The following is a 27910-nucleotide window of genomic DNA, read 5'->3' as shown; positions in this document are numbered from 1 at the left end:
GTAGTAGCAACCTGAGAGAAGCAGTAGCTCCACAAATGCAATTACTGGAATGTTTTAATGAAACAACAAATTAAGTAAATTACAATAATCTCAATGAAAGCAAAGAGATTTCCCAGATGTATTTATTTGTTAGGCCTTATTGAGATGATTGTGAGGTAGCGGACATCCAGTTAGACTGGTGTATTGATATCCATAATAGTAAAATCATTTCAGCACATTTTTAAAATACATATTGATTCTTGGACAATGTTTTTTGTAAAAAAAGAATGTATTTACTTAACATTGTTAATCCTGACAATTAAATGCCAATAATTTCTTAATATATTTTAGGCTATTGGAACTCCATCTGTTGGAGTCTTACTAAAGCAGCTAGTGCCTTTGATGAGACTTGAAAGCATAGAAATAACAGAATCACTTGTATTAGGATTTGGAAGAACAAATTCCCTTGTTTTCAGGTACTTCCCCACTTATCATATTCTCAATTATTTGCATGTAATCTAAATGCATTATTTTTGTTGTAATTTAAACATACTCAAATTTTTATTTGCACCTTAGACATTTGTTTTTATGTATTGAATAAAATATTGATGCTTTTCAGAGGAGACTAGATTTTGTTCACAAAGATTTTTTTTTTTTAATTTAGGGAATTAGTAGAAGAACTTCACCCACTAATGAAAGAAGCCCTAGAAAGAAGACCAGAGGTTAGTTACAGAAATTAAATATACTAGTTTGTTTAAACTGTGAAATTAATTTAAAAGTAGTAATTCTGTCTCTTTGAAATACAAAGGTATTCTTTTGTACTAAGTAACAAGTTAAGCTCTGTGTGCAACAAGAATTTTATTAATTGTGTAAAAGAACACAACTTAAAATAATTCCATTAAAACCTACTTAAATTTAAGCTCTATCAGTGATACAAAATGTACAATATAGAAAACCATTCTGAGGAATAATTTCCAGTCAAATATGGAACCTCCTCATATGGAACTCGGATATATTGGAAATACACTTTCAATATCTGGAAAAAATACCTTGTAACAACTGGGCTACAAGCACATTTCGCAGCAGTGTTCAGATGTGCCTTTGATTTCCAGGGTAGGCAGGGTCATCTCTTTCAACTTCAACTGACTACTTTTTTTCGTTCTAAATACAACAGGTTAACTGACAAATTCATCAGTGCTTTCACCTTCATTATATTAGTCTCTTTTGTTATCATAGAAAGGGATCCCAACAGATCATCCGACCCATCCAAGGGAAGATGAACTAGTCTTGTGTCATTCCTGACAGGTGCTGTCTAAACTGCTCTTAAAAACCTCTGGTGATAGACTCTGTAGCCTCAGTAAGCAGTTTAGTCATAGGATGTGTCTATGCAGCTAAATGAGAAAGCCACGGGGAGAGGTTTGATACTGGACCCGAGTTGCCGTTCTGCTCAATTTTCCCTCCCTGGCTCAGTTTTGGACCATTCCAGCTGGCTCAAAGACAGAAATCTGAGATGGCTGTGGAGGTAGCTCACTCCCAGGAGCAAGCCCCAGCAGGCACCAAGCCACCAGACACAGTCCTCCAAACTACCCCAGCTGCTTTTGCTCTGATATGCTTCCCCACATCCCCTACCTCCCTGTGTGCAGCAGCCTGCGAGCCAAGTTGCAAAATGCCTGCTGTGGCTGCAGTACAGCCCTCAGGTTAGAGCAGGCAGTTTGTGATAAGAAAACACACAGTGATAATGCCTTGGGCCAGAGAAGCATTGCATGACTCCCACTAGGCAACATGGACATAGCCAGCCTTCTTGAGGAGCAGTGTGAATATGAGCCAGCTTGTGCTACTTGACTTAAGGGCCACAAACAGTCCCTTTCTCGGTTTACCAGTGTAGACACAGCCATTGTGTCCATGCAGCTCTGCTGAGAAGTCTGCACGGCTGCATACAGAAAGCGATGTTGTTGCATTAATACTGTCCCCTACCCAGGTTTGTTTACCTGGTTCTCAAGGGATTTCAAACTGTGTGTTCACTACTCTGTCCTCCACAGCAGTTTCAATAAGGTATCATTGTGGTGACCTAGTGTGCTGTCCCCGTCTGCCAAGTCTTTGGTGCAGAAGCCACACAGAGAATGGTGGTCAGGAGGAAGTTAAATCATTAATAGGTAGACAGAGGCTCTCAGCTATGCCCAGTATGGAAATAAATTAATTCACTTGGTGGGAGCTTCATTCATGTTAAGTTTTATGTGGACAATTCTTAATAATTGTGTCTGGCAAACGTCCACTACCATTTCCACACCATGTTGCTGCACACCCCAATTCACTTGTGTGCCTTCCATCCCTATGAAGTCATTGATTTGAAGGTCACTTGTTTTGATACTGTGCAGAAGTGAATTAATACACATTAATGCAGCCACTTGCCTCTGCATTTCTGCCTGTGCACCACTGAAGACAATTTAGGCTTGAAAGGCCTTTTCTGGAGACATGCATATCCAGTCTACCCTCAGGAAAGGAATCATGAAAATGCAGAGGTTTACAGAATGCTGTAAGAGCAAATTTAGCACATGGAAATGTCCGTAGCGGAATATGAGAACAAGAGGCTGCAATGTTAATTCCTGTATTGCTCCTGATACTGGGCTCCTGAACTGGGCCACCTTCCTGCAAGCAGCACCACCAGTAAACCCAGGAGTGACTGTATGGGTTGTGTAGCTGTAAAGAACATGGCAGGCCTCCGTGTCAGCAGGCAGGTATCCAACGCATCAGAAATAACATCCTTGAAGTGACATATGCTATGACTAGAAAGAGGATTACTAGCAGAGCCAAGAACTGCAGGGGTAAACCAAAATGGACATTGCACAAGATCTGCCATGTGGGCACTGGCACAGAGCTTGCCAGATTGCCTCTGACACTGTTTCAGGAGGCAGCTGTGCCTGTTAAATACTACGTTATGCTAAAACTGCTTTTTTCTCTACGTGTGCTTCCTGAAACCTTTAAGGTGTAAAGGGAGAAAAACAGGGTTCTGAATAGGACAAATCAAATAGCATAATGATTTGAATAAAACCTTTGGCTAGGGTGCTGCAGACTGCCAGTTCTGGGTCAGAATACCAGGGAAAGTATCATTTTCTTCTCCCACACATCTGCTACCGGCCACCGGCAGAGCCAGAGTACCAGATGAGATAAGCCTTTGATCTGACTCAATATTGCCATGCTTACATTCTGAAGAGGAAAATCTGAGCTTTCTCTGAGCATTTCTTGTTCTGGCAGCAAATTTCTTTGAGTGCAATAGCAGCTTTTTGACGTTCTCGCATTTATTTGCTTAGTGGAGATGCAGGATACAAAGAAACAAGTCAATTTAGCCCTTCAGCAAAGAACAGGCCTTGTTGCATTCACATCTTTCAAGGCAAGATAGAAGACAGAAAGGATAGCTTTCTAGAAGGCAATGAGATACAATGAACCGGTTAACAACAGTGCAGTCCTGTTCTATGGGAGGAGTATGTTAACTGTGTCTACAACCACTGCAGTCAACACATCCAAGAGTGTACTAGAGCAGTGTCTGCTAGGAGCTAACTTGAATATGGGTGATCATGTACGTGCAGTATTACCAAGTTCAAGACTGTGCTAATCACTAAAATATTTTCCTGGGGTCTGGATGTCTGTTCTGCACTTTACAATGCTTCCAGCACCCAAACTAGATGGTGTTAAGCTAACGTGAATATCCCTGCTACCTGAAGATAGCATGTTTTTTGGCAGGGGAACCTTGAATGTTAACTAGTTTTTATCCAGTATTATTTCATTATTTCATTTCAACATTTTCAATGAGGACTAAGGTAGCTGTTAACAGTTTGTTCAAGAACAGTTACAAAGACAAAAATTTGATCTTATTTAGTTCTGTGTTGATGTATAAGCACAGTGTTATGATGAAATATCCAAAAGCAATCAAGTTCCTTTACGAAGAAAATGCTTGAACTGGAATTCTTAAATCTCACTACTGTGGTGACATTTCTGAAGTTACTAGTTTTTAATGTATGCACCTATGTGTATAAAAAATGGTTGTTTTTTTTTAAATTTCCAGAACAAGAAACGTCGGGAACGCCGAGATCTACTAAGACTACAGTTACTGCGAATTTTTGAACTACTTGCTGATGCTGGTGTTATAAGTGACAGGTAAGACTATCACTCATCATAAATATTGATCTTTAAGTGAAATAATTTTCAGTGTTTATAACACTGAGTTTATGTCGGTATGTTCTTTGAAGAATTGTGTAATCTTTCAGATATGGAGAGATTTTTATGCATTTCTTCAGAAAGCTGTAATATAACTCCACTGTTACTCTATATTAATGTACAACTTTCCTTTATGCTAGTACAAACGGAGCCTTAGAAAGAGATACATTAGCCCTTGGAGCCTTGTTCTTAGAGTATGTTGATCTGACTCGCATGCTTCTGGAGGCTGAAAATGATAAGGAAGTGGAAATTCTTAAGGATATGAGAGCACATTTCAGCGCAATGATTGCCAACTTGATTCAGTGTGTTCCGGGTATGGTGCTAAATTATCTCAACATACTATGAAATTGCATTTAATATATGTATTGGAAAAGTAATTTTTTGTTTCTTTTTTTTCTGTGCTTTTTTCACTGCTTGTGAATTGTCATATAACAAATGTAAAGGGGAATGTGGACAAAATGTGTTCAGAAGTCTATTAAGAGTCAAATAAAAAAAACAGTAAAGCTTGTTGAAGCTTGTAGTATTCATATATAAGAAACATCTCTTTAAAAGCCCAGCAAACAAATTCTCTGTGACCTCTAGGGCCTCCAGATTTCTTTGACATAAGGCCTTATTTGCTTCCCTTCACCTTAATTGCCAGACTCTTCATAAACTCAGACAGACCTTGAGAAATATAGGTAGGTGCAGAAAATGTACAATATTAAATGTAGTGAAAAACTTGCCTGAGGAGTTGAGATTGTATCCCATGTTACCTGACTTCAGTTGTATAGCAGGGATTTCTCCAATTGATTTCATGCTTTTTATATATTGCAAGATCACTTCAGAAATGTAATGTAATTCCATTAGCAAAAAAAAAAAGACAAAAAATCTGCTTTAAAGTCCATGTAATTACTGGAAGATAAAGTCTGGAGATTACTCAGTCTATGTAAATCTGCTATCTCCAGGTCATTTATGACAGGACGTAACAGCATTGATAGAAACAAATAAGAAGGAATTCAAAAGAGTACAGTAAGGGAATAAATAATAAACAAATGTTTTCATGTAAGTTCCCAGTGTGCAAATTTTGTCAAAGTCATATAGTTGCTTTCAGCTGTATGATACATAAAAAGTATATAATAGTTGAACAAGTTAAGGAAAAAATGGCATCCCTGCTATTCTCATATAAGACAGTAAAAAAATTCCCTTTGAACTGAGTGGTGTCAAGTTCTTAGCTGCTGTTAACAAACAAAATACTGAATTTCTTTCCTTTAGTCCTTTTCTGAATGGTGCTCATTAACAATACAGTATTTCTTTAGTAGTTGCTTTGCCAGGAATATTTGCAAAGGCCTTCCTCTTTGCATTTATTCTCACTTTCTACAAGGCACATGAAAAGGACAGCACATTGTATGAATTTTCCACAATGAAACAGCCATGTTGTATGTTTTGAGAGAATGCAAGAATAACTGCTGCATTTCTATAATTCAGTGTGTAATTCTATAAAGAGATGTATTTTCTGCTAACAAGACAGCTTTAAAATATATCAATAACTAACAAAGCCATAACATTTAACTCCTAGCAAACAAATGTTTATTGTGTCAACATGTATCATCTTTAGCCACTGTCCGTATTGATTTGCGTTAGTATTGTCTAGTTAGACATCGTTGGCTTCCAGCACAGTTTATAGATGAAAAATAATTGTCCAGTAGCAGTTTGCCAGTCTCTTTAATAAACATAGTACCACCTCTGCCATCACGTTTTGCTTTGGGGAATTAAAACTGTTGTTTAAAAGATTTCTCTTTTTTTTCTCCACATGGTTAAGAATTCATAGATATTTTTCATTTGCTCAGGTAATTCAGCTGTTCAGAAAATATACCGCATCTTTGTCATAAACAAGCAGGCACCAAGTTTCTTTTATTTCTTCTCCCTACCTATTACAGTATTAGAATAAGATATATGTATGTTTGGGCTTGCATTTAAAGGATTGGAAAAAACAAGTAAATATTTACCATTAAAGGAATGCAAGAGGCAGTGAAAAGCCTGATTCTATAATTAGTTTCTTGCATGCTGTTTCTAAAGTCAGTACATGTACATGTTGTATAAATGTCTACAAACACGTACATGTTTGTATAAATACACATTAATTCAGAACTGAAGGTTCTTAGAAATAAGGTGCATCTTACTCACTACCTTAGATTTTTAAAAGGAGCTTAGATACTTTGGAGTAAGCGTATACTGAACATTTAAGGAAAACTCCATGTTTGTAGAAATTTCAAATTCATGTATCATCTCTGCCACATGAATGTGTATTTAACATTAACAAATCACAACTATTTCTATTTCTGTTCACTTAGTTCACCACAGGAGATTTCTCTTCCCTCAGCAGAGCTTGAGGCATCACCTGTTCATCTTATTCAGCCAGTGGGCAGGACCTTTCAGTATTATGTTCACACCGCTGGACCGTTACAGTGACAGAAATCATCAGATTACAAGATACCAGTATTGTGCATTAAAGGTATTAAAGTTTTACTGTCAAAATCAGTAATAGCAATTTTCCAGTCAAAATACAAGTAATTGTGGGGTTTATTTCCTTTTATTTCACAGAAATTTAAATTGATATACTTGATGCAAACTTGTATACTCATATGTATATGTACAGTGGTATCATAGAATATAGCAGTATGAGCCACTGAAGTTATGCATTTTTTTCTTTATGGACACTTTTCAAGGCCAATTATTTTCAAAACCAGAATGCATCTTAAGATTTTATGGAGCTGTTCATGAACAGGTTATCAGATTCAGTGAGAGGATATTAGGCTCTGAAATTAAATATAGTGCCAATTCAGTATCACATGCACATCTCAGGACTGTCTCCCACACTTGCCTGGAGACATGGTCAATAATAATAAAATACTTCTGCGGCAAAACCAGTTGCAACTCACCCACGTAAGTAAGCTGGGAAAATAATAGCTTATATACTTATATAAGCTGCATCACTTGGTATACAACAATTTTAATTTTTGCAGAAAGATACTATTAAAAAATCTGTGTATTTGAATTGATTTTGAAGCTCAATTTGTAAAGATTGGGTAAAATGACAAAATGTATCTTGAAGGATGGGGAAACTGGGCTGTAATATTCCTGCCAAAGTGCTTAAACTCAGCATTATCTTGAAATCCAGTAACATCTATAGCAACCTAATTATTGAATTCTAGTAAAATCAGCTGTTACCATTTTCACCATAGTTCCCTCAAAAATAAAAACAAGTGGCAGTCCTGTTAGCCTGAACCTGGGCTCAAATCATTCTGAAAGGTTCATTCATGTTACTTCTTTGTGTAACTAAAGTTCCTCGTGTTTTTAGGCCATGTCAGCTGTGCTCTGCTGTGGACCTGTATTTGATAATGTTGGTCTTTCCCCTGACGGATATCTTTACAAATGGCTTGATAACATTCTGGCTTGTCAAGATTTACGTGTAAGTACTCGCCAAAATGCATCACTGATGAATAATTTTAATCTCTGTACTGGGTGAGTAAAGAGTTTGTGACTGTAAGAACTATGACTGTATATGTTCTATTTTGAGCAGGAAACAATAGCTTTATGCAAGGTTCTAATACAAAAGAGTAATTAATTTAAAAGCATTTAAACAGGAAAATTATTATTTCTGAAAACATAATGTAGGTAAATAATAAGCTAAAAAAATTGCCTTGTGGCTCAGTATTGCTTGCAATAGAAATTGAAGCTTTTCATCTGCTGATAAAAAAGGGTTAAAAATGGCACGAGCTTAAGGATATTTGTATTTCTATTTGGAGCACTTGCACACACCTGCTTCAAGTTTCTGTGGAATAACAATGTAAAATCCCTTCCTGCTTGGTAACATAGATGCTGGTGAAACAAATCTGAGTGAAAGTGGGTGGGTAGATCTTCTGAAGAAGTCAAGAGGATAAATGATTCAGGAGAGGAAAGAAAGAATTTTATTTTTTTTTAAAGAACACATAATAGATTGTTCTTGCAATTTTCTCTTCCGTTTCTGTGAAGATGGGTTTCTCTGTTGACTTTGTAACTACCCAGTCATATGTCTATATTTATAGCTGATTGGACTATCTCTTTGATTAAGGAGGAGTAGATTGGTGATTTACATCAAGTGGAGAGACAGAACAATGATCTTTCCCTTTGTGGTATCTTGCACTTTGACCTGCTGTTCTCCCTAAAAAGTCTCATACCAGCACAGGTGACTGTGATTGCTAAAAAAATGCAGACAGCAAAGCCTAAAGGCTTGTGGAGTAGCTAGAGAATATATGCTGTGGAAATGGTAATTGATTAGGGAAAAAAGGTTGGGCAAATTAGAAGAAAGAAGGGATAGCTACAGAGAAAATCTGTGGGAAATTAGATAGGATTTTGGAATGTTGTTAGGGATGGAGCTGTAAAGGTATGTGTAAGTGATATGTATAACTGAAAGTCTTACGGATGTGGGAAGGAAACACACAGAACAAGAGAAAGGAAAAAATACACTTCTCCTCCTGACATGTTTTCATTATCTTCAACAAATATTATATCACCATGTGTCGTGGGTTGACCTTGGCTGGACGCCAGGTGCCCACCAAAGCTGCTCTATCACTCTCCTTCCTCATCTGGACAGGGAAGAGAAAATATAACGAAAGGCTCATGGGTTGAGATAAGGGCAGGGAGAGATCAGTCACCAATTACCGTCACTGGCAGAACAGACTCAACTTGGGGAAATTAGTTTAATTTGTTACCAATCAAATCAGAGTAGGGTAATGAGAAAATAAAACCTAAATCTTAAAACACCTTCCCCCCACCCCTCACTTCTTCCTGGGCTTAATTTCTCTCCCGATTTCTCTACCTCCTCCCCCCGAGCAGTGCAAGGGGACGGGGAATGGGGGTTGCCGTCAGTTCATCAAATGTCTCTGCAGCTCCTTCCTCCTCAGGGGGAGGACTCCTCACACTCTTCCCCTGCTCCAGCATGGGGCCCTCCCACGGGAGACAGTCCTCCACAAACTTCTCCATCATGAGTCTTTCCCATGGGCTGCAGTTCTTCACAAACTGCTCCAGCGTGGGTCCTTTCCACGGGGTGCAGTCCTTCAGGAGCAGACTGCTCCAGCGTGGGTCCTCTGTGGGGTCTCAAGTCCTGCCAGCAAACCTGCTCCAGCGTGGGTCCTCTGTGGGGTCACAAGTCCTGCCAGCAAACCTGCTCCAGCCTGGGCTTCTCTCTCCATGGGTCCACAGGTCCTGCCAGGAGCCTGCTCCAGCGCAGGCTTTCCATGGGGTCACAGCCTCCTTCGGGCATCCACCTGCGCCAGCATGGGGGTCCTCCACAGGCTGCAGGTGGATATCTGCTCCACCGTGGACCTCCATGGGCTGCAGGGGGACAGCCTGCCTCACCATGGCCTTCACCACGGGCTGCAGGGGAATCTCTGCTCCAGCACCTGGAGCACCTCCTTCTTCACTGACCTTGGTGTCTGCAAAGCTGTTTCTCTCACATATTCTCACTCCTCTCTCTGGCTGCAGTTGCGCAGGGTTTTTTTCCCCTTGTTAAATATGTTATCCCAGAGGCACTGCCACCATCGCTGATGGGCTCAGCCTTGGCCAGCACTGGGTCCATCTTGGAGCCAGCTGGCATTGGCTCTATCAGACACAGGGGAGGCTTCTAGCAGCTTCTCACAGAAGCCACCCCTGTATCTCCCCCACTACCAAAACGTTGCCACGCAAACCCAATACACCATGTCTAATTGATCGTTAGTATATACCACTCATAAAGTAACCGGGGACAAAAATTACCTTTTTTTTAACTTTTCCCCTTGAAATGCAAAATTTGGCTATGATGGGTGAAATTTGTTTCCCCTAAGCTAATCACTATAATTCACGATTAATCACTGTAATGAAGGACTAACTAAACTGCGTTGTCTATATGACTCATTCAGGTTTAGATGAGAAGGATCCTACCCAGTATGTTAACATTAAATATCATTTGCAGTCTTCACAAGTAGTTATCTACACTTGGTGACAGAATATTAATAGGCATTAGTGTTTGATGTTCCAGTATTATCCTGTACTGAAGGATCACAAAGGTACAGTCCAAGCCTTAGTTGTGATGTGTTTGTAGCAGTTATGGTACCAGGATTAAGTGATACAAGGTCTGTAGGGAGAGTTGTTAGATTGCTTAATGTAGTTGGATTAAACATACAAGTTTTCATACCCCCAGGCTTGCAAAAGGTATTTTTCTTTGTCTGCCTTGCTTCTGTGTTAGTAAAAAGAAGGATAAACATGAAAGTGTGTAACTTTATGAAACTCACATGAAGTAGGAAATAAACATTTAACAGATCAGTTAACCAATATGATTGAAAGTTGCCCAAGAACACCTATTAAGTGTCTTAAATTTTCCAAAGATTCTGCTTTTTTCCATGCTTAATTTTGGAAACCTCCTTTGAAAAATTATTTGATTTATGTAATCTTCATACATACAATTTTCTTCCAAGTCAGGAGTATTGAAAACTGAGTCACATTTCAATTCAGCTATCCCTAAAATCAATTTATGATAAATTTTCTGATTTCTTTTTACTTAATTTGAATACAGCGTTTTCCCCTTGTTCTGCCTATGTCACTCTAAGAATTGTAGAGAATGAACATATTTGATCTCACCAGTCATGCTTTGGCATGTATTTATTTGCTCAGGTTCATCAGCTTGGCTGTGAAGTTGTAGTCCTGTTGCTAGAACTGAATCCTGATCAAATCAATCTCTTCAACTGGGCTATAGATCGATGTTATACTGGATCATACCAGCTTGCCTCTGGATGTTTCAAAGCCATTGCAACTGTGTGTGGAAGCAGGTATTAATTAATCTATTAATCTACACTTTCAAATATAAAGAAAAATTCAGGTTCAGCTTGTGTTGTAAAGAATTGTTAGTCACACTCTTAGTTATATCCTCTCAAACAGCTCTTGGGGACTGTATCACTTTATTTCCTGATTCTGAAAACAAAGTGATGTGCTTGGTAGAAGATGCTCTTACTATATGTATATTTGAAAACTGTGGCATTTTTATGCTATTTTACTCAGGAAGATGCAAAATAACCACTACACTTTAATTTGAACATAGGTCATAAATCTAATTTCAAAAGATTTGGCATGGTTTTTCATTTACTTTATAAAAGGAAAAATGTTTTAAATGTTATTAGCTTGAAAGTAATTATTTTGTTCTTTTTCTAACTGGCTTTCATTTGATTTGGTTACCTGTTCCTCTTCTGTAGACTGGTATCATCACTGCCGCTACTGCTAAGCAAGCACAAGCTACATGAAGACACAAATACAAATATTGCTTTTGTGTCAGGCCTTCAGAAAATTTTTTTTTTTTTTTTTTTTAATCTTTTCAGGACAAAAATTATAGGGAAATTTAATGGTAGTCTATAAAGAGAAGATAATTTGCACCTAATTAATATCTGAGAATTTTAGTCTTGACAAAAAATAATTTGGCAAGATATATGATCAGCATAGTTCAATAGAGAAATATTCAGGAAATAGCAAATCAAAACAAGTATTTTAGAACTTAACTGTAAAAACATTTTGTTCTTGCAGGAACAACTAGACTATAGACTGCGTTATACTGAGATTTTAAAAATATGAATGGAATTTTGTGTTTGCAAAACACAGTTATTTTAAGAGGGTTCTTTTGTTTAATGAACACATAAAGATATCAGTTTTTCAGTCTTTTTTCCTCAGATTGTGTTACCTATGCCACTGTGTCCTAAAAATTAATTTTTCACATACCTACAGTAAAAATTGAGAGTATGACCTGCATGATTTCCTTTGAAGTGAAGGTCTGATTTCTGTCAAGTTGGGGATTTTTATTAATATTTGAAAGCTGTTAACAGTTTTTCATCTGTTGTCTATCAACATGTATGGAGAGGCCACTGCTTAAACTACTTGTAAAATGAGCAGTAATGTATCTCATTGTTAATGTCTGTCTTTCTACAAAGAAGCCACTTCCCTAACTTCTTTTTTATTATTATTTTTTAAACTTAGTGGGAGGGCAAAGAGACAGGTGTAGAGGGTGCATGGCAGCTAGTATTTGGAATTACCAAGAACGTCCCATGCCACACATGTATTTGCCATATTTTTTAACACTAAAATATCCAAATGGGCATTCTGCAGCCATCCAGGAGCACAGTAGCTCATATCTAGGATGAGAAATGGATGGTTCACAATTGAATCAGGTGCATTTACAAATCATCATGAAAAAGTGGAAACTTATTTAGTGAAAATCCAACTATTGTGACATGGGAATTGCTTTTCTAGCAGTATTCTCATTAAGTTAACACTTTAGTATGTTTAGCCTTACAATTAATGTTGACTTCATACATAGTGGACTTTCTGAAGCAGTTCCTTGTGTTTACTCTTTGAAAACAGCTTTGATAGAACTGTCTAGCATCTGGGAATGTTCATGTCAGAGATAGTGCCTTTTCTCCAAAGGGACTGTTTTAATTGCAGCTTGGCTTAAGAAGAAGTACTTTATCCCTGGAAATTTTGTGCTACCTGTCTTCTCTCATGGGTGTTGCCCTGTTCTATAAACAGTTAATGTTATAAATTAAAATGAATTGACAGTTAGAGACACAGGTATTGCATTTCTTACTGTGGGTAACTCAGTGTATTCCTAAGCATTAGTCTAAGGTAATTATAAATAATCCCTTTTTTCTTCCCATTCACCAGATGGCCCTTTGATTAAGCAGCGTGTATTCATAGAAGCTCCCTTTCCCATATTCTGGTGGTAGAACAGAGAAAAGAACGATGATATTCTCTTTAGACCATATTACAGAGTAAATCAGAATGAATATAATCTGCATTCCTCACCAACATTCACAAAAATGTACTGTTTATTCTTCTAGGAACTATCCTTTTGATATAGTGACACTTTTAAACTTGGTGCTGTTCAAGGCGTCTGACACCAACAGAGAGATTTATGAAATTTCCATGCAACTTATGCAGGCATGTATCAGCTACTTTTTTTTTTAAAGCAACCAAATGCATGTGTCCTCCTATCTTTGGGGTTTTTTGTGAACTTATAAAGTACTGTTTATTTGCTTTTTAGTTTTGTTTTGAAAATAAGCAATTAGTTTTGTCTTGGCTATAAATACTTATGGGAACATTTATATAAAAATTAATGGAAAAATATTAGTTACGGTGTCTTTCAAATTTGGAGAGTATACTCTGAGGCATGTAGATCATTCTCTGATATCTAAACTTGAAATGCTAACATTTCCTGAATTAATGAATTTTTATTGTCTCATTACATTATTGTTTTCTCTTTCACAGATCCTTGAATCAAAGCTTTTTGTTTATTCAAAAAAGGTAGCTGAGCAAAGACCGGGCAGTATCTTGTATGGTACACATGGTCCATTGCCACCTCTTTACAGTGTCTCACTTGCCCTTCTTTCATATGAGCTAGCAAGGATGTATCCTGAACTTACTCTTCCACTTTTTTCAGGTACCTATATCTATTTGACTTACTATCTACTTTACACTTTTGTACAAATGGTAGAGTGCTAAGACATTTCCACCTGTGAACAGCAATTCTATTTATAAATTTATCTTGACCTGGTTTTATTCTGGTTCAGGTCAAATCAGATTTAGGAATGCAATATATATTTCCTAGAGTTACTTAAACAAAGTACAGAATAGCTATTTAAAAACCTTGGTTGGGGATTCTGTGCCACTTGTGTCATCTTAGGGTAACTTTGAAATTACAAGGTCCCTGGATAAGTTAAAGTGACATTGGCAAACTCTACTATAATGAGTTCTCATGTTAAGCATAGTGATTCTTCTTATACATACATTTATACAGATGATACTTCTGAGGACAGAATTTTTCATTTTATATAAACATGACTTTAACTTTGGGAAGATTGATTGCATGTGTCCAGTTTTACCAATGATTCAAATCACTCTGAATGAGCGATATCTGCCTTCTGTTATTTGCCACGTCTGCAAGTCATTAGTATCGTTTTAATTTTATCAGAAAAACATTTTGTCAGGGTTACTGAGAAAAATGTTAAAGAATCAGACCTGCAGGAGCACCATTCAGAATATGCCCACTCTGAGACCATTCCTGGGAACAATTATGTTTTGAGACCTACTCTGTAGGGGCTGGAGGCAGGGTAAAGGAACAATACATCATCCATTTCTTAGTGCCCAAGATACCATGAGTTATAAATAACTGGTGTGGGGAAATTCTGATGGCTCATTTATCTTAAAAAAAGCAAATGTTGTTCATTATTACTGTTACCACCTATTCACATTGCTATAGTGGCTATGTCATTTAAAAGAACTCAGATACACAGTCCAAATCGGAGCCCCTTTCTATACATCTAGAATCATAAGGAGAGAGAACAGTGTATGTCTTGAAGATTTTTAAAAACCAGGCAGTGACGAAAGAAAGGAAATGTTAACTGTACTGATGTTACGGAAGAATTCTGGTAAAGAGAGCTAATGTGGTTCACGTTGGCAGGAAGCCTGTCACTGTATTTCTTATCCCAGATTTTCCAAATCCCTTTCCCTTACAGTGCCAGGGTTTTTTTATAAACTATATAAAGTGCTGTATATAGCACTCCTGGACTGACAGCCGACTATGAATTTTATAGGCCTCCCCACAGGAAATAAGACTGCTAATATATGCAAGGTGGTTTTGTAAACTCACTATAATAAGTGCCTTGAGATTTAAACTATAGCTTAGCAATGTGGAGGCTGATGGGGCACTTGTAATTCTGCAGAACACTTTTGTATGTTTATTTTAATTCTCCAAAAGCTCTTGAAATTCTAGAATAACAGCCTGTAACTAAATTATCCTTTTTCCTCATTACTGATATCTGTTTCCCTTAATACATAATATAGCATGGTAACAAGGGGTGACTTTCTGTTTCTAAGCCCAAACTATATGTTAGTTATTTTAGACAGAAGACCTGACTAATTGCTTGCTATTATTGACCATTAAATTAATGTTTCTCTTCAGGAATCTCAAGTACGTGCTTTTGTGTGCTTGTGGTTTGTAAGGTAAAAAGCATCAGGAGGTCTAAAGCACATCAGAAATCTGATTTAAACTGTGTATTTAAAGTTTCCTTCATAAACTACCATGTTGTCCTTTTCGACTTTTACTGTTTTAGAGGTAAGCCAGCGATTTCCAACAACACATCCAAATGGAAGACAGATCATGCTTACCTATCTGCTACCATGGCTTCATAATATTGAACTTGTAGATAACAGACTGCTTCTCCCTGGTTCAAGCCCTACCACTCCAGAAGATGAACTGAAGGACAAGGATGGGGAAGTAACAGTCACAAGTGGACTAAAAGGCAATGGCTGGGGCTCTCCTGAGGCCACCTCACTGGTTCTTAATAATCTCATGTATATGACAGCCAAGGTAAAAAAGCAAAACAAACAAAAAAAACAACCTGTAAAACAATTTCTGAAATATTCAAACTTATGTTTCTTAAGGAAAAGGTACTTAGGTTTCTTCCCTCTGATACCAGAAATTTCGCACTGGAACAGTTTGTACTAATCAGACACAACCTTCTTTTTGAAGAAGTCCCTTCATTTTTTCTTTTAAGGACAATGCTAAAACTGTTCTCTTTCAAAACATGAACAAAGAAAAGTGTTTTACCCTCTTAAAAAAAAAACTTAATAGTGAGAGCATTAAGGATTAATTATTGAGGAACTAAGTGCAGTTCCCTCCTGTATCACCTCCCGGGTTAATGTCTAAGGCAGCAGATGAAAGTTTATTTGGGGGTGAGAATGAGCACCTGCAATTTGTCCTACTGAAGCTCTTGTACTTTCTAGGAAACGCTTAAATATTCTTGGGGAGAGAGAAAAGGAAAAAATGAGTACAAATTTCTAAGGTGCTAGTTAAAGCATTCTTTTGTAAAAGGGAAGGTATTTTATATCCCAGGTCCTGATAAAGAACCAGGGATTTCTTTTTTCCAATTACTTTTTCATGTAAAATGCCTAAGTAGCTGGTGGAGAAGGTACTGGGAATCCATCTTTTCCTTCTCTTTGCTGAGTTGCAGGCTGCTATACTAGTGTGCCATGCTTCCTCTGGCACAGCTTTTGACAGATTCAGTACATATGTCTAAACTGCTAAATACATAAGCCTTAGGAAGTAATGCCTGGTACCTATGTCGTATGGGACAGAATGGTTCACATTACCTATCCTGCTCAGGGTTAATCCTCTCTCGAGCAGAATGTCTGTATCCATGCTACATAGCAGTTGATTCTGGATCTTGCCTCATGTTGAGGCCCTGTAAGTAAAACATAATTATTATTTTGTGTGCATTTTGTCATATGAGCATGTCTGAAGTAATGTGGGGGCTGTGCTTCAGCCTGCCAGAATGTTTTTTTGGTACTTGTTGCATATCCAGGGCATGATCCTAGCTCATGGATTATCTGATGGTACAGAGTCTCCAGGATATTGTTAGAGGAATCTTATGGCTTCAAAACAGATGTGATGCAGTCTCACCTTTACTGCCTATCGGCAGCAGTCCTTGGAGCAAGTTGCTTCCAAAACGACACAAAGTTTTTGTTCCAGAGTGAACAAGTATGCTTTCTTCAAACCATACTGATTGACCTAGCTTTGAGGCTGTATGTGTGATAAAGGGAGTGGCACCTGCAAGTGCCAGTGTAAATGACAGTAGATGTAGATGCCAGTGACAGTGTAGATGTAGCTAATATGTATTAAATCATTTTCGGTAGAATAGTACGACCTGGAGATTGCCACTCCTCTCCTAGCAGAATGTCAGTCTGTGCAGGGGTTAAAACAGTCTTCTCAAAGCGGGAGCCAAAGATTTTACATAGGAAACGGAACAGCTTCAATTCTAGACTCCCACATCCTGGATGCGTGCACTAACCATTTAAATGACTGGACAAAAGGGAGTCGTTCCTATAACTGTGTCTTGCAAAAGAGAGCAAAATCTGCTCGTTTCCAATGTGAAAGCAAAGGGATGTCTAATGCTTAATTCTGCTAGGATTTCCTCAGGAGAGAGGTGCCGAATTGTTCACTGCTGTGAAGGCTGAAGCATTTAGGTACAGACATGCAGAAACAGAACTTCAGTTGCTTGAACAGCTGTAAAGATGAAACCCAATAAACTGGTTGATTTTAGGATCACCTTTTGAATTTACATTCCTGAAAGACTTTTTTTTTGTGATTTAAGTCCTTCTGTGGATCTGAACCTAGATACTTTTAAATAGAATTTATGCTCTGAAGTCTGTCAGGTAGCTTTTGAAAATACTGTTTTGCCACTTTTTAAAGCATTTTACTGTTTTGTTTTTTTTTTGCATGAGAAAATGCTCTAAAAGAGCATGCCTTAGTTTGGAGATCTGCGTATTTCAAGAAATGTATGCCTATGATCCTTTGCAGTATGGAGATGAAATTCCTGGACCAGAGATGGAAAATGTCTGGAATGCTTTGGCCAACAATGAAAAATGGAGTAACAACCTTAGGATAACACTGCAGTTTCTCATTAGTTTGTGTGGTGTTAGCAGTGATACCATCCTTTTGCCTTATGTAAGTGTTTGCACTTTATTTTATTTACAATTGGTTGCACAGGTTTTAATGAAGAAAACAGCTATCACTTGCAGAAAATGAATTTCTGTTTCAAAAATAAGAAGTAGCAACACATTCCCTGGCACACTGTACAAAATTAAATTGCAGGAATAAATGAGCCAAGAAACTGAAATTCAGGGAAGGAATTGAGTAGTGGGAATCTCAGTCTCCACCAGTAGAGCATACCTCATTTCAAGCAAGAGGCGGGCTCCTCTCAAGCAAAGAGCAACTTTGCATGTCTATGTAAGGGGCCAGTAACAGGGACTGGCCATAAATTGCCAGAATGAATATTTTTTCATGTCAGAATTGCATAAAAATATGCAATTTATGTATATATTTAACATTTTATTAAAAAGACAGAATGGCTGTTCAGAGGTTAAATAACTTGCATGAAAACGAAGAGAAGTAAAAATACTAAATGCTTATCATTTTTCTCAGTAATCAATTAGTTTACAAAGCTATTAGTTAAATTTTGAAAGTCCTTTAAACAATGGATGTTATACCGTGTATGGGACATAACATGCTGTGATCTTACTAGTTTGTCGTAAAGATTTAGGTGTTCTTTCAGAAAAGTGTGGTTTTAAGAAAGTGCTACATTCTCTTCTCTTTTAGCAGACTAAGGCTTTCTGTGGGACTTCTCAAGAGACACAAGATAGCTAGCCTTTATAAGCTCCTTACCATATCAACTTTTGCCTTTACATGGCTGTCATGAATTATATAACTGTTCCTGCAATGTGCAGGTCAAACTGTGCAGGATATTGTTATTATTCAAGTTAAAATAAAATCAGGGCTGTCTGAGAAAAGCAAGATAGTGCCATTCCCATGTTCCTTATTGCTCAGTTGCTGAGTGAAGCAGAATCTAAATTTAGTAAATTTTCCAGCACAATTACAATACGCTGTTTTATTAGTTAGTCTCTTTCTATTGATTTCCCTGAAATAAATTTGAAATTACTATTAACATGATTAAACTTATCTAAAAAGCCTCATAAACATATTTCATTTACAGTTGCTGAAATAATACTTTGCTTAAAGTGTTTATGATGACTGCTATGCATAATAGAATAAAGGAAATACAGAAGACTCTAAAAATTTTCAAGATGTTGTTATCGTACCATAGGCATCCTGTTGGTGTCCTTTTATTTGCAGGGTTTATTGTTCTGTATTCTCAAATCAGTGCATATATATGCAAAGTCAGTGTTGCCTAACTAATCAAAAGAGGAAAGATTTGAAAGTGGAGTTGCTGTAAGAACAAGCTCCAGGTTTATATGGGAAGAAGACAAAGGGGTCGATCCCAAATATCTTGAGGGTAATGAAGATCTTTCCATCAATTGTGACAGTGACAGAGGCTCTCCATTTAATGTTGACCGTGCTTTGAGCAGGAGGTTAGATGAGAGACCTCCCAGGTTCTTTCCAAGCTGACCGATCCTACAATCGGTGACGGACTTGGGATCAGGCCCAAAGGTGGGCTCCATCAGGAGGAGCTATGTTGTCAGAGAACAAGTGGAAATCACAGAGATAAGAGACAAAATGAGGGCTGTTGTATTTCTGACAGCTTACAAAAGGAATAGGGGCAGTTTTCTAAGAAGGAGTAGTTCTGTGCTGAGTATATGTCTTACTCCTAAATCTGTAGCCTCTTGGAAATGCCTGATAACCCTGTTGCCTCATGACCAGGAGCCCCTCACATACCTCATCCCCCCATCCAGGTACTTGACAACCCAGAGCTTTCACACATACTTTTTCCAAAACTGTTGTCATCCCACAGCTCTGAGCAGCCTACCTCAAACCCCCTTCCTACCCATAGCACTTCTTTCTTCAAATTCTTTCCAAACCCCCTTGCCTCAAAGCCTTGGCTCTCACAGTCCTGTCCTCCTCCAGGACAATACAGTCCTCTTACTCCACAAAGAGAGCAGTCTGTTTTGGCATCTTCAGCTTCATCTGCTCAGCATCTCCTATTTTGCCTGTGGGACTTTGCTGCTTTCCCTCCCAGGCTTCCCGTGGCTGTTAACAAGACAATCAGGTCTTCACTGGTGGTGGCAGCTGACAAGGTTCCTGTGTTTTCTGCCACCCTGTTAGTCTGTGTTTTGTAATGTTGAGTTAAAAGTCTGATTATTGGATTTTGCAAAATCTTAAAAAGTTTTCAACTTCTGTAGGAAGCCTGACTGTGCTTATCAGTCACCCTGTAACTGATAGCTTTGTCTGGAGTAGGAAAATATACCAGGCTTATCACATCCATCTGCTCAGTGTTTTGATGATGCCCTGGAGTTTACAGATAAGAAATGAGACCTAACTCTGCTAACTACACAAGACTGCTGATACCATAAACATGTATCTTCTATTATGTAGATAACACATACACATTAGCAAATAAAGATAATTTGAACAGTTTATCAGCACTGTTCCAGCTCACCTGGGCTCAAAAGACCATGCAGTTGCAAGATTGCCAGTTTACCCATCACCTTTTGGAGCCCTCTGTGCCCCAAGGCAGTCACCAGCTGCTTCATGCCTTCAGCCATCTGTTCTGCCTGTGTGGTTCCAAGCCAAAACCGTGCCTGACTTAAATTTTTTTAATTTTTTTTTCCAGTCAGCTATATTCATTGCTTTGTCTCTTATGTTTCCTTTAAGCATTTTTTCCCAGTGCCCCAGTGCAAATTGCTGAGCTGTCCTTTCTTTCACATGTGTACTGGAAGATTTCTTAGAATTTTACAGTTCAGAAACCTCTTCAGCAAAGACTTAGTGTAGGGAACGTGACCCCTTCTGGGGTGAAAGAAGCTGGAAGTGGCACTGTGAGCCCCACTACAAGTGGCCCTCAGAAAGGAGGTGGATTTGGATCTGGAAAGTCCCTGGGGAACTTTTGGCACAGTAGAGTAAAAGAGACTTTGAATATATGCATTTTCTCTACTTTAAGCAAAAGAAAAGGAGAGGAAAAAAGAGGGAAAGAGAAGCAGTCAGGAAGTTATTTAAATGGAGGTCTTTAAGAGTGTAAGAACAGCAATACTTGGTGAGGCCAACAGGCAGTTCAGTCCAGTGTATTAGCTCCGCTATCAGCATCTGTTTAGGGACATCTTTTAAAACAATAAGGCAAGCACAGAGGGATCCTTCCCCATATGGTCTCCCAGCTCCAGCAGTTTGTGAATCAAATGGTTTTGAACCAGAGAGAGTCTCTGCTTTTAAGAGCCAACAGGGTTGGTTTTTTTTTTTCTCAAGAATTCAGTCTAATTTGATCTCAGTATCTCAACAGTCCTCATTGCTGCAGTGCATGCAATAAGGTTTGAGGTCTTGTTAAAAGATTTATAGAAATTCACAGAATTTCTATAAATGATACTCAGATTTTTCAAATCAGGATGCATGAAATCTGTGTGCATAATTGCTCTGCCTTTCTTCCATGTGCTATTACTTTGATTACAGATATAAGTAGCTTCTGAGAGCCTGGCTTTTTCTTTGTGGCTACAGCTACCTCTTTCACATCAACCATATCTGGAAATACAGGCATGAAGTTTTGGGTAGATCTAGCTTTCTAGATGAGAAGTTTGCTCCATTCAAGAGAGTAAGATTCATCTTCAATGGAAATCACAAACTATAAATCCCTGACTGTCATTCAGGGTTAATGTCGATATCCTTAAATAATAGGTACAAAATTAGGTGGGTTTTGTATATGTGTATGTTATATAGCTATGTACCTAAACAGCTCATTTGTGGATGGTAAGCAAAAACTTTGGGGTAATTAGATCACAGATTCACTCTGCTGGGGAAATGATCTTGATATGAAAGTGAGCAGTTTTATTTCCGTATGAACAAGATGGATGCAGCTGTGTGGTTGTGGTGTCTGTCCAGGACTAACATTTGCATTCTGGACCTTTGCAGTACTGCGGTGTAACATGAATTGATTTCTTCGGAAATTCACTTTGGACAGAGTTTAATAACTGTTATTTTCTTCTCTAGATAAAAAAGGTTGCAATATATCTATGTCGCAATAACACTATTCAGACAATGGAAGAGCTTCTTTTTGAGCTGCAGCAAACCGACCCAGTGAACCCAATAGTCCAGCATTGCGATAATCCTCCATTTTACCGTTTTGCTGCCAGTAACAAAGCCTCAGCTGCAGCTTCTGGTATGACCTAAATATACTTTTCAGTTACACCCTCCTGGTCTTTTGAGTCTTCATCTCTTTGAAAAAACAATCTCTTACTTTTGCACCCATTCGGATCTGTGTATATATAAAGTGCAAGTTTCAGGGCCTTGTTGCACATCTAAATTACAGGGTTTTTTGATTCCTAATGTTGTATATGCTTTGTAAACATATGCTTAGTTCTCTCAACTATTTTAATAGGATATTACCAATGTTTGGTGCTGTTCAGAACTCATAGGAGGTGGTTCTTCTACCACCTATTTCTCAGAACAAGAAGTCATCATCAGTGCTGTGATCAGAGCAGATACACCAAAGCAGCAGAGTTTCCTGAAAACTGAGAGCCTCAGCTATGTGGCAGTTCTGTTTTCAAAGGCCTAATTTCCAAGCTGCAGTAGTCAAAGATGTTTAAGAAACACCAACCCCAAATTCAACCTTGTCAATGTTTTGCCAAATTCTTGAAAAACAATGGGTTATGTCCATTGAAAATGAGCTTAGTTTAAGGAGTGGAAGAGCATCATTATGTTAATCTACCCCTCAAAGCATGTAAACTTTACACCATTCAGCCATGGAAGCAGGTGCTGGTTTGTAGAGGTAACAGTGTTCATTCATACGCACAAGTACTTGCAGGATGATCACTTGTGCCTGTGGCTGCTAAAAAAATGTAAGTTATGGGCTTTTATTGCTTCGCAAATAGTGTCTGCTGCATGTAACAGGTGTTCTTATTGACATCTCATATACAGGAACCACCTCTAGCAGTAACACTGTTGTAGCTGGCCAAGATAGTTTTCCTGATGTAGAGGAGAACAGAATGGTGAAAGAGACTGATGAAAGGTTTGTGGTTTGTTTATTCTTTTTTCCAAAATGTATGTGTTTTCCTAGGCTAAGGGTGGGATGTTGGGCAAAGTTCTGCATTGTTTTGTGAGGAACTCTGATGCTCAGACTGATCCTAAGTGGTATTATCCCAGTAAGACCATTTTAAAATGAGCATATGTAAAAGTTAAAAAAAAAAAGCTATTCACATTATTCTAGTTCCTGACTGTTGTTTAATAATACATTGCAGAGGAACATCTGTTAAACCTACATTGAATGAATTGTGCTAAGTAGATCACGGTTTTGTAGAAATTATCCACAAAGGAGAAAGAAAATCAAGAGTGTGTATAAAGACTACTAAAATCTTTATGAAAAATCAGGTTTGATCACAGCTTTTGATTTCATGGACAGTGAGTAAAATTTAGTATGCAGATTTGTATCCATGATTGCAAGGACACCTCCTTTGTCTGGATAAAATTTCTTACAGAGGAAAGCTATGTAAAATATTTTGCTTAGAAATATATTCAGTTTAGACTTTTGCTACTCATGGTACATACAGACAAATGATGAATGAATAAATGCAAAGCTTAAGGGCCATCAGATCCTCGAGCACAGACAGATATATACTTCTTCTCTCACTGAAACCCTCTTATTTTTGCAAGAGAGCTTTGACTTCTAATAGCATCAATTAGTAAGTGTATTAGTATTACATTAGTCTGTTGTTCCTGATAGTCGCTCTTATCACTTCAGTAGTCCAACCCACCTTCCATTGGTTCAGGGCTTAGAGGTACAGAGACAATTATGTGAGCAAACTTTTCTGTAGTTGAGAACCTTTTGAATTGCTTACCTTCTACATGTTATAAACATGTGTAGCATTTTGTCAGGTTAGTTTTATCTGTTTGCTAATTTAAATGTAAGTAAAAAACGGCACTCAGTACTAAGTAAGGTTTCAAAATGATAATAAAGAGGATTTGACTCAAAATTATGGTTTTACGCATATGCACTAGAAATGTACTTAAAAGGAAGAGGAAACCATTTTTCTTCTGGATTATTTTTTTATTCTTTACATAAATGTTTATGGCTATATAGTTTTAAGTTAGATTTTTGTTTAGTTGTTTTGCAGATAAGTTGAGCAAACTTCATCTCCTACTATACTTTAAATCTAACTGTGTTTTGAGGGTTTCTTGTCTTAGTAAATTTTAAATGTGCCCCCAAAAAGGTTTTTGGCATTCAAATCTGCCAGAGACTATATGATAAAAATGAAAGGAAGATTACAAAGTTCTGATATTGGTATTCCGATTCCTGCTGAAAGACTCCTCAGAAAAAAATGTAAAATAATTCGCCTGAATTCATTGCTGGCATTTACATTATCAAAGGCACTAGAAGCTGTAAGTGCATCTGCACTTCAAAACCAATGTGTCAATCGTAGAATGTCCATTAATATTGACTTCATGTGTCAAGACATATTAAATAATGTTTACAGAAGGTAATAGATCGTAAACAAACTATTCTTATAAATGTGGGGGTTTTTTTAATAATACAAAGCTAATCAGAAGATATCTATGTTTTTATGTTGGTGCAATATGATGTAAAATGCCTTGCTCTCAAATAATTTCTGTGGTGACCTGTATTCTCCATTTGTTTCATACAGGATAGAATTAATCTCTGCACATTTCTTCATAATTTTTTCCTTAACTTTATTCTTCTTTTGTCTTTTTTTTATGCCAGATAGGTATGTCAGTAGTTGTCAGTTTGTACACATTTATTAAGGGAATTTGTTAAAATATAGGAGAATCAGATGCTGGAAAGACAGCAAATGTCAGAATTAAGATGGCTCATGATGCCTTTTTGTCACCCCCACAATTTATTGTGAATTTATTGTGCCCTTATGAGACAGACATGCTTTGGAAACAGCATGTCAATGTATAATTAAATACCCTGCAATAATATGTATGCATATGAGTAAGAAATTGAATTGAATGTTGCATAGAGAACCTTCAGTCTTGTTTTGCTTGACATAGTTGTTTTAACAAACATAGTTATTTGTAATTAATTTCGTAGCTTTGCAGAAACGATGTTTTTACATCATCACTAGTGTGTGAGCCTCCAGTATGGCTCCTTTCACTCCACTTCAGGCCTGATTATACTGACAGCACAAGGAGGTGGAGGAAGCCAGAGGAGATCACCAGCAGAAGTAGCTTGTTGTGGATCTGTGTCATATTTGAGGACAGCTGTCAACAGTTTGTTCTGGCTCTCATATCCCCTTAACTCCTCTGGTAGATCTGCTCTGGCAGTTGCTAGATTTTCCTATCAAAAGGTGATGTGTTGCAGCTTTTGCTGCTTGATACCTGTGCGGGCTTGACATTGGACTACTCAGTGAGTTACTGCTTTAGCAGGTTGCCAGAATTCTACCCATGAACATGGGCTGTAACAAAATAATGGCTATGAACAGTGTATATCTCAGTTCAGCCTTAGCATGTTTTCTTGCTTCAAGAAAATCACGTTTGCAGCATGAGAATTTTCCCTCTGCTAAATTTTAAAAGCTTGTAACACAGGAGCACACTGTTGGAACTTCTCAGAAACTGGCTGCAAAAATCTTCTTTTGTGGAAAGAAACAGCATTACATTCACATTGCTTTCTACTCCCGTATAAAAGTGCATGCTTAAGGAAATGCTTTTTTTGTAGAGTAAGCATATAGTCCAGATGTTTAATGTCAGTCTGTGTTTTTAATGAAGGTTTTTCTTGTATTTGAAGGTTCAGTAATGTAATCAGAGCACATACCCGACTAGAATCAAGGTACAGTAATAGCTCCGGAGGATCTTATGATGATGACAAAAGTAAGTTCTATTATTCAATTTGATGAAATTTCTGGTGTTTTGGTGGGAGAGGAAGACGTGACTGGTGGAGGTTCTCTGTTCAAGTTCTGTATAAACAGTAATGTAGCATCACCATACAGGGAGTGTCCTTATTTTACCTTCATACCTCATTTAATTAGTTTCCTTTGTTTAACCTGGGCTCCGTCAAACCTATTTAAAGGCCAGAGAACTTCACAGAAGGCAGCAGCAGAGAATCCTCCAAACAGTAACACCTTGAACCTTTCATACGTGGCAAGGTGAAAGATTTCCAAGAGCATTATGAGTACTTCGAATAGTGCCCTTTGCCAGTATTTCCTTCCAAATCAAGTGCTGTTATATGAGCATGAAGAGATTCAGGAGTTTCCAAAAAATGAGGTCTTACCTCCTCTTTAGCTTTTCTCTGCTGTCTGCAACCAGTTTCTGGCTGCACTGTGCAAACCTGTGTCAGAGGGGGGAGTGAGATAGGGCTCCTGAGCACACTTGTTGTTCTTTATGTATTTCTGCTAAACAGACTATAAATGGTCACTTGATGCTCAGCAGAGATTCCAAAGAAAACCAAGATATTTCCATCAACTGTTAAGTGACAGTGTAAATTTTAGGAGTTGGATGGTTTGACTTCATTTCTGAGCTGAATTGTAAGGAAGCCAATCTACAGGTTTCGGTTAGGCCCTAACCAAATGTAAAAAAGGCAAGAGCTTTTTATTGACTTTCATCTCTGGTTTAATAAAGCCACGTCAAATAATAGAGGGCATAATGTCTTGTCTTGGTGCTACGGACACCATTTGGGGACAGTATTTTGGCATAAAAAGTAAAGATTTTATGTTAAAGATTTTAATCCAAGTAATTTTTTGGCAATACACTTCTGCAAAATGTGGAAACACTGTCAAATACAACATGATAGGATAATTTAATGTATATCAACAACTATTTTTCATTATTATGAAGCACAGTGTTTACAAAATACTGTGTATGTACATACAGCACTATTTAAATACACAAAAAAGTGTGCGACATATTAAACTCAGTGGTTTTTAGTACACTTGTCTTGTTTTTCTTACGGCTTTCTAGTGCTGCAGCTACTAAAAATTCTTCAGCAGATGTTAATTGGAGCACCAGCGCTAATCTGATCTGCATGAACAATCTTTCAAAACAGAACAATGTTTATATTATCAGAACATTCTTCACAAGTAGCTGGTTTTGACAAGAGCTTAGAGTAATAAAAGGTTAAAAAATGCTGAAATTTTCTTTGTTCTTTTGGAATGTCTCCTCAAGCCGGTGCCCAAATGTTTTTTCCTGCCTGTACCTACAAGCTTTATAGTACTGTGAATATTTATGCAAGGTTTGCTTCTCACAGGGGTTACTTCCACAAATATATGAATACCTAGATGTAAAATAAAATACATTTTACTTAGCTACTGACATTTATATAGAACTCTAAAAAGAAAGAGTAATTCTTATACCATTTGTCATTCTACAAGATAAATAATGCAGCCTCCATTAAGAAAGTGCAAGTTATTCCCTCAGGCAGGCAGTCCAGTCTGCGAAGGGGTTGATGGTATGGCTTCTCTCTTCTCTCCAGTCTACTTGACTATAGATGTATTTCTGAGGATATAAATAAGGAACACAACTCTGCAGCACAGAAATTCTCTTGTTCAGGCAAAGATTGTATGTTAAGGTGCAAAGTGCTTCTTTTTTTCTCAGTCTGCACATAAGCCTGTGAAAACATGAGTGAGGAGCTAGGTCTTGGTGTGGACTTCATGAAGCAGTTTTATGTGAAACACTTAAAATGGTAATAACAAATAGTGACTGTGCAGTCCTTGAAAAGTGAAAGCATCTGGCAAACATTATCTGGTTAATCCTTAGAAGATGAGTATGTGAAAATGCTATACTTTGCCAGATTATTAGGTCAGTTTATTCTTCTTTATCTGGAACTAATAAGTCATCCTTCAGAGGATGAGAGAAGTAAGTAGAGGTCTAAATCATGAAGATCTAAAGTGCTCCTTGGAAGATTAACACTGAAGAATGGGAATGATAAAGTTGGCATTTTAGTAATAATTGGAGGAGCAGCTACTGCATTGAAGGGCTCCTGAAGATCTGGAAACCTGAAGACATTTTGTCAAAACCAAGAAGTGATGTGCATTAGAAAAAGCTAGCTCTGATACTTTTGTAGGCATCAAAACAGTTTTCTTTCCTGTGGCAAAGCCAACAAGCATCAGATACATGCTGTTAAAAAAACGAAAGTGCTGAGGGTTTCAAACCTACCTAAAATGTAAAAGTATAACAGAAAACCAGAGCAAAAAATAATGTTCTCATTAAAAATTCACAAAGGCAATGTTTGGATATATGTCAAGA

The 27910-nt window shown here is 37.7% G+C and overlaps 1 protein-coding gene across 9 annotated transcripts in view; it reads left to right on the top strand.

Moving 5' to 3' along the window:
• The window catches only part of FRY (FRY microtubule binding protein), a 250388-nt gene that overhangs the window by 165049 nt on the left and 57429 nt on the right, over positions 1-27910 (top strand). For all 9 annotated transcript variants that reach the window (XM_087756432.1, XM_087756431.1, XM_087756427.1 and 6 more), the window contains 14 exons: positions 331-455; positions 644-701; positions 4040-4131; positions 4332-4504; positions 6522-6682; positions 7529-7639; positions 10858-11012; positions 13065-13164; positions 13492-13663; positions 15336-15592; positions 17582-17728; positions 21707-21875; positions 22634-22724; positions 25458-25540. In XM_087756432.1, coding sequence (XP_087612558.1) covers positions 331-455; positions 644-701; positions 4040-4131; positions 4332-4504; positions 6522-6682; positions 7529-7639; positions 10858-11012; positions 13065-13164; positions 13492-13663; positions 15336-15592; positions 17582-17728; positions 21707-21875; positions 22634-22724; positions 25458-25540 — 1894 coding nt within the window. The remainder of the gene's footprint in view (positions 1-330; positions 456-643; positions 702-4039; positions 4132-4331; positions 4505-6521; positions 6683-7528; positions 7640-10857; positions 11013-13064; positions 13165-13491; positions 13664-15335; positions 15593-17581; positions 17729-21706; positions 21876-22633; positions 22725-25457; positions 25541-27910) is intronic.

Source organism: Nipponia nippon, unplaced genomic scaffold (assembly GCF_047370975.1).
Source record: "Nipponia nippon isolate SJK-2023a ecotype South Korea unplaced genomic scaffold, ASM4737097v1 scaffold_2, whole genome shotgun sequence".
In the NCBI taxonomy this organism is placed as follows: Eukaryota; Metazoa; Chordata; class Aves; order Pelecaniformes; family Threskiornithidae; genus Nipponia; species Nipponia nippon.
Note: the sequence above shows the minus strand (reverse complement) of the source record. Positions and strands in the feature narration are given on the sequence as shown.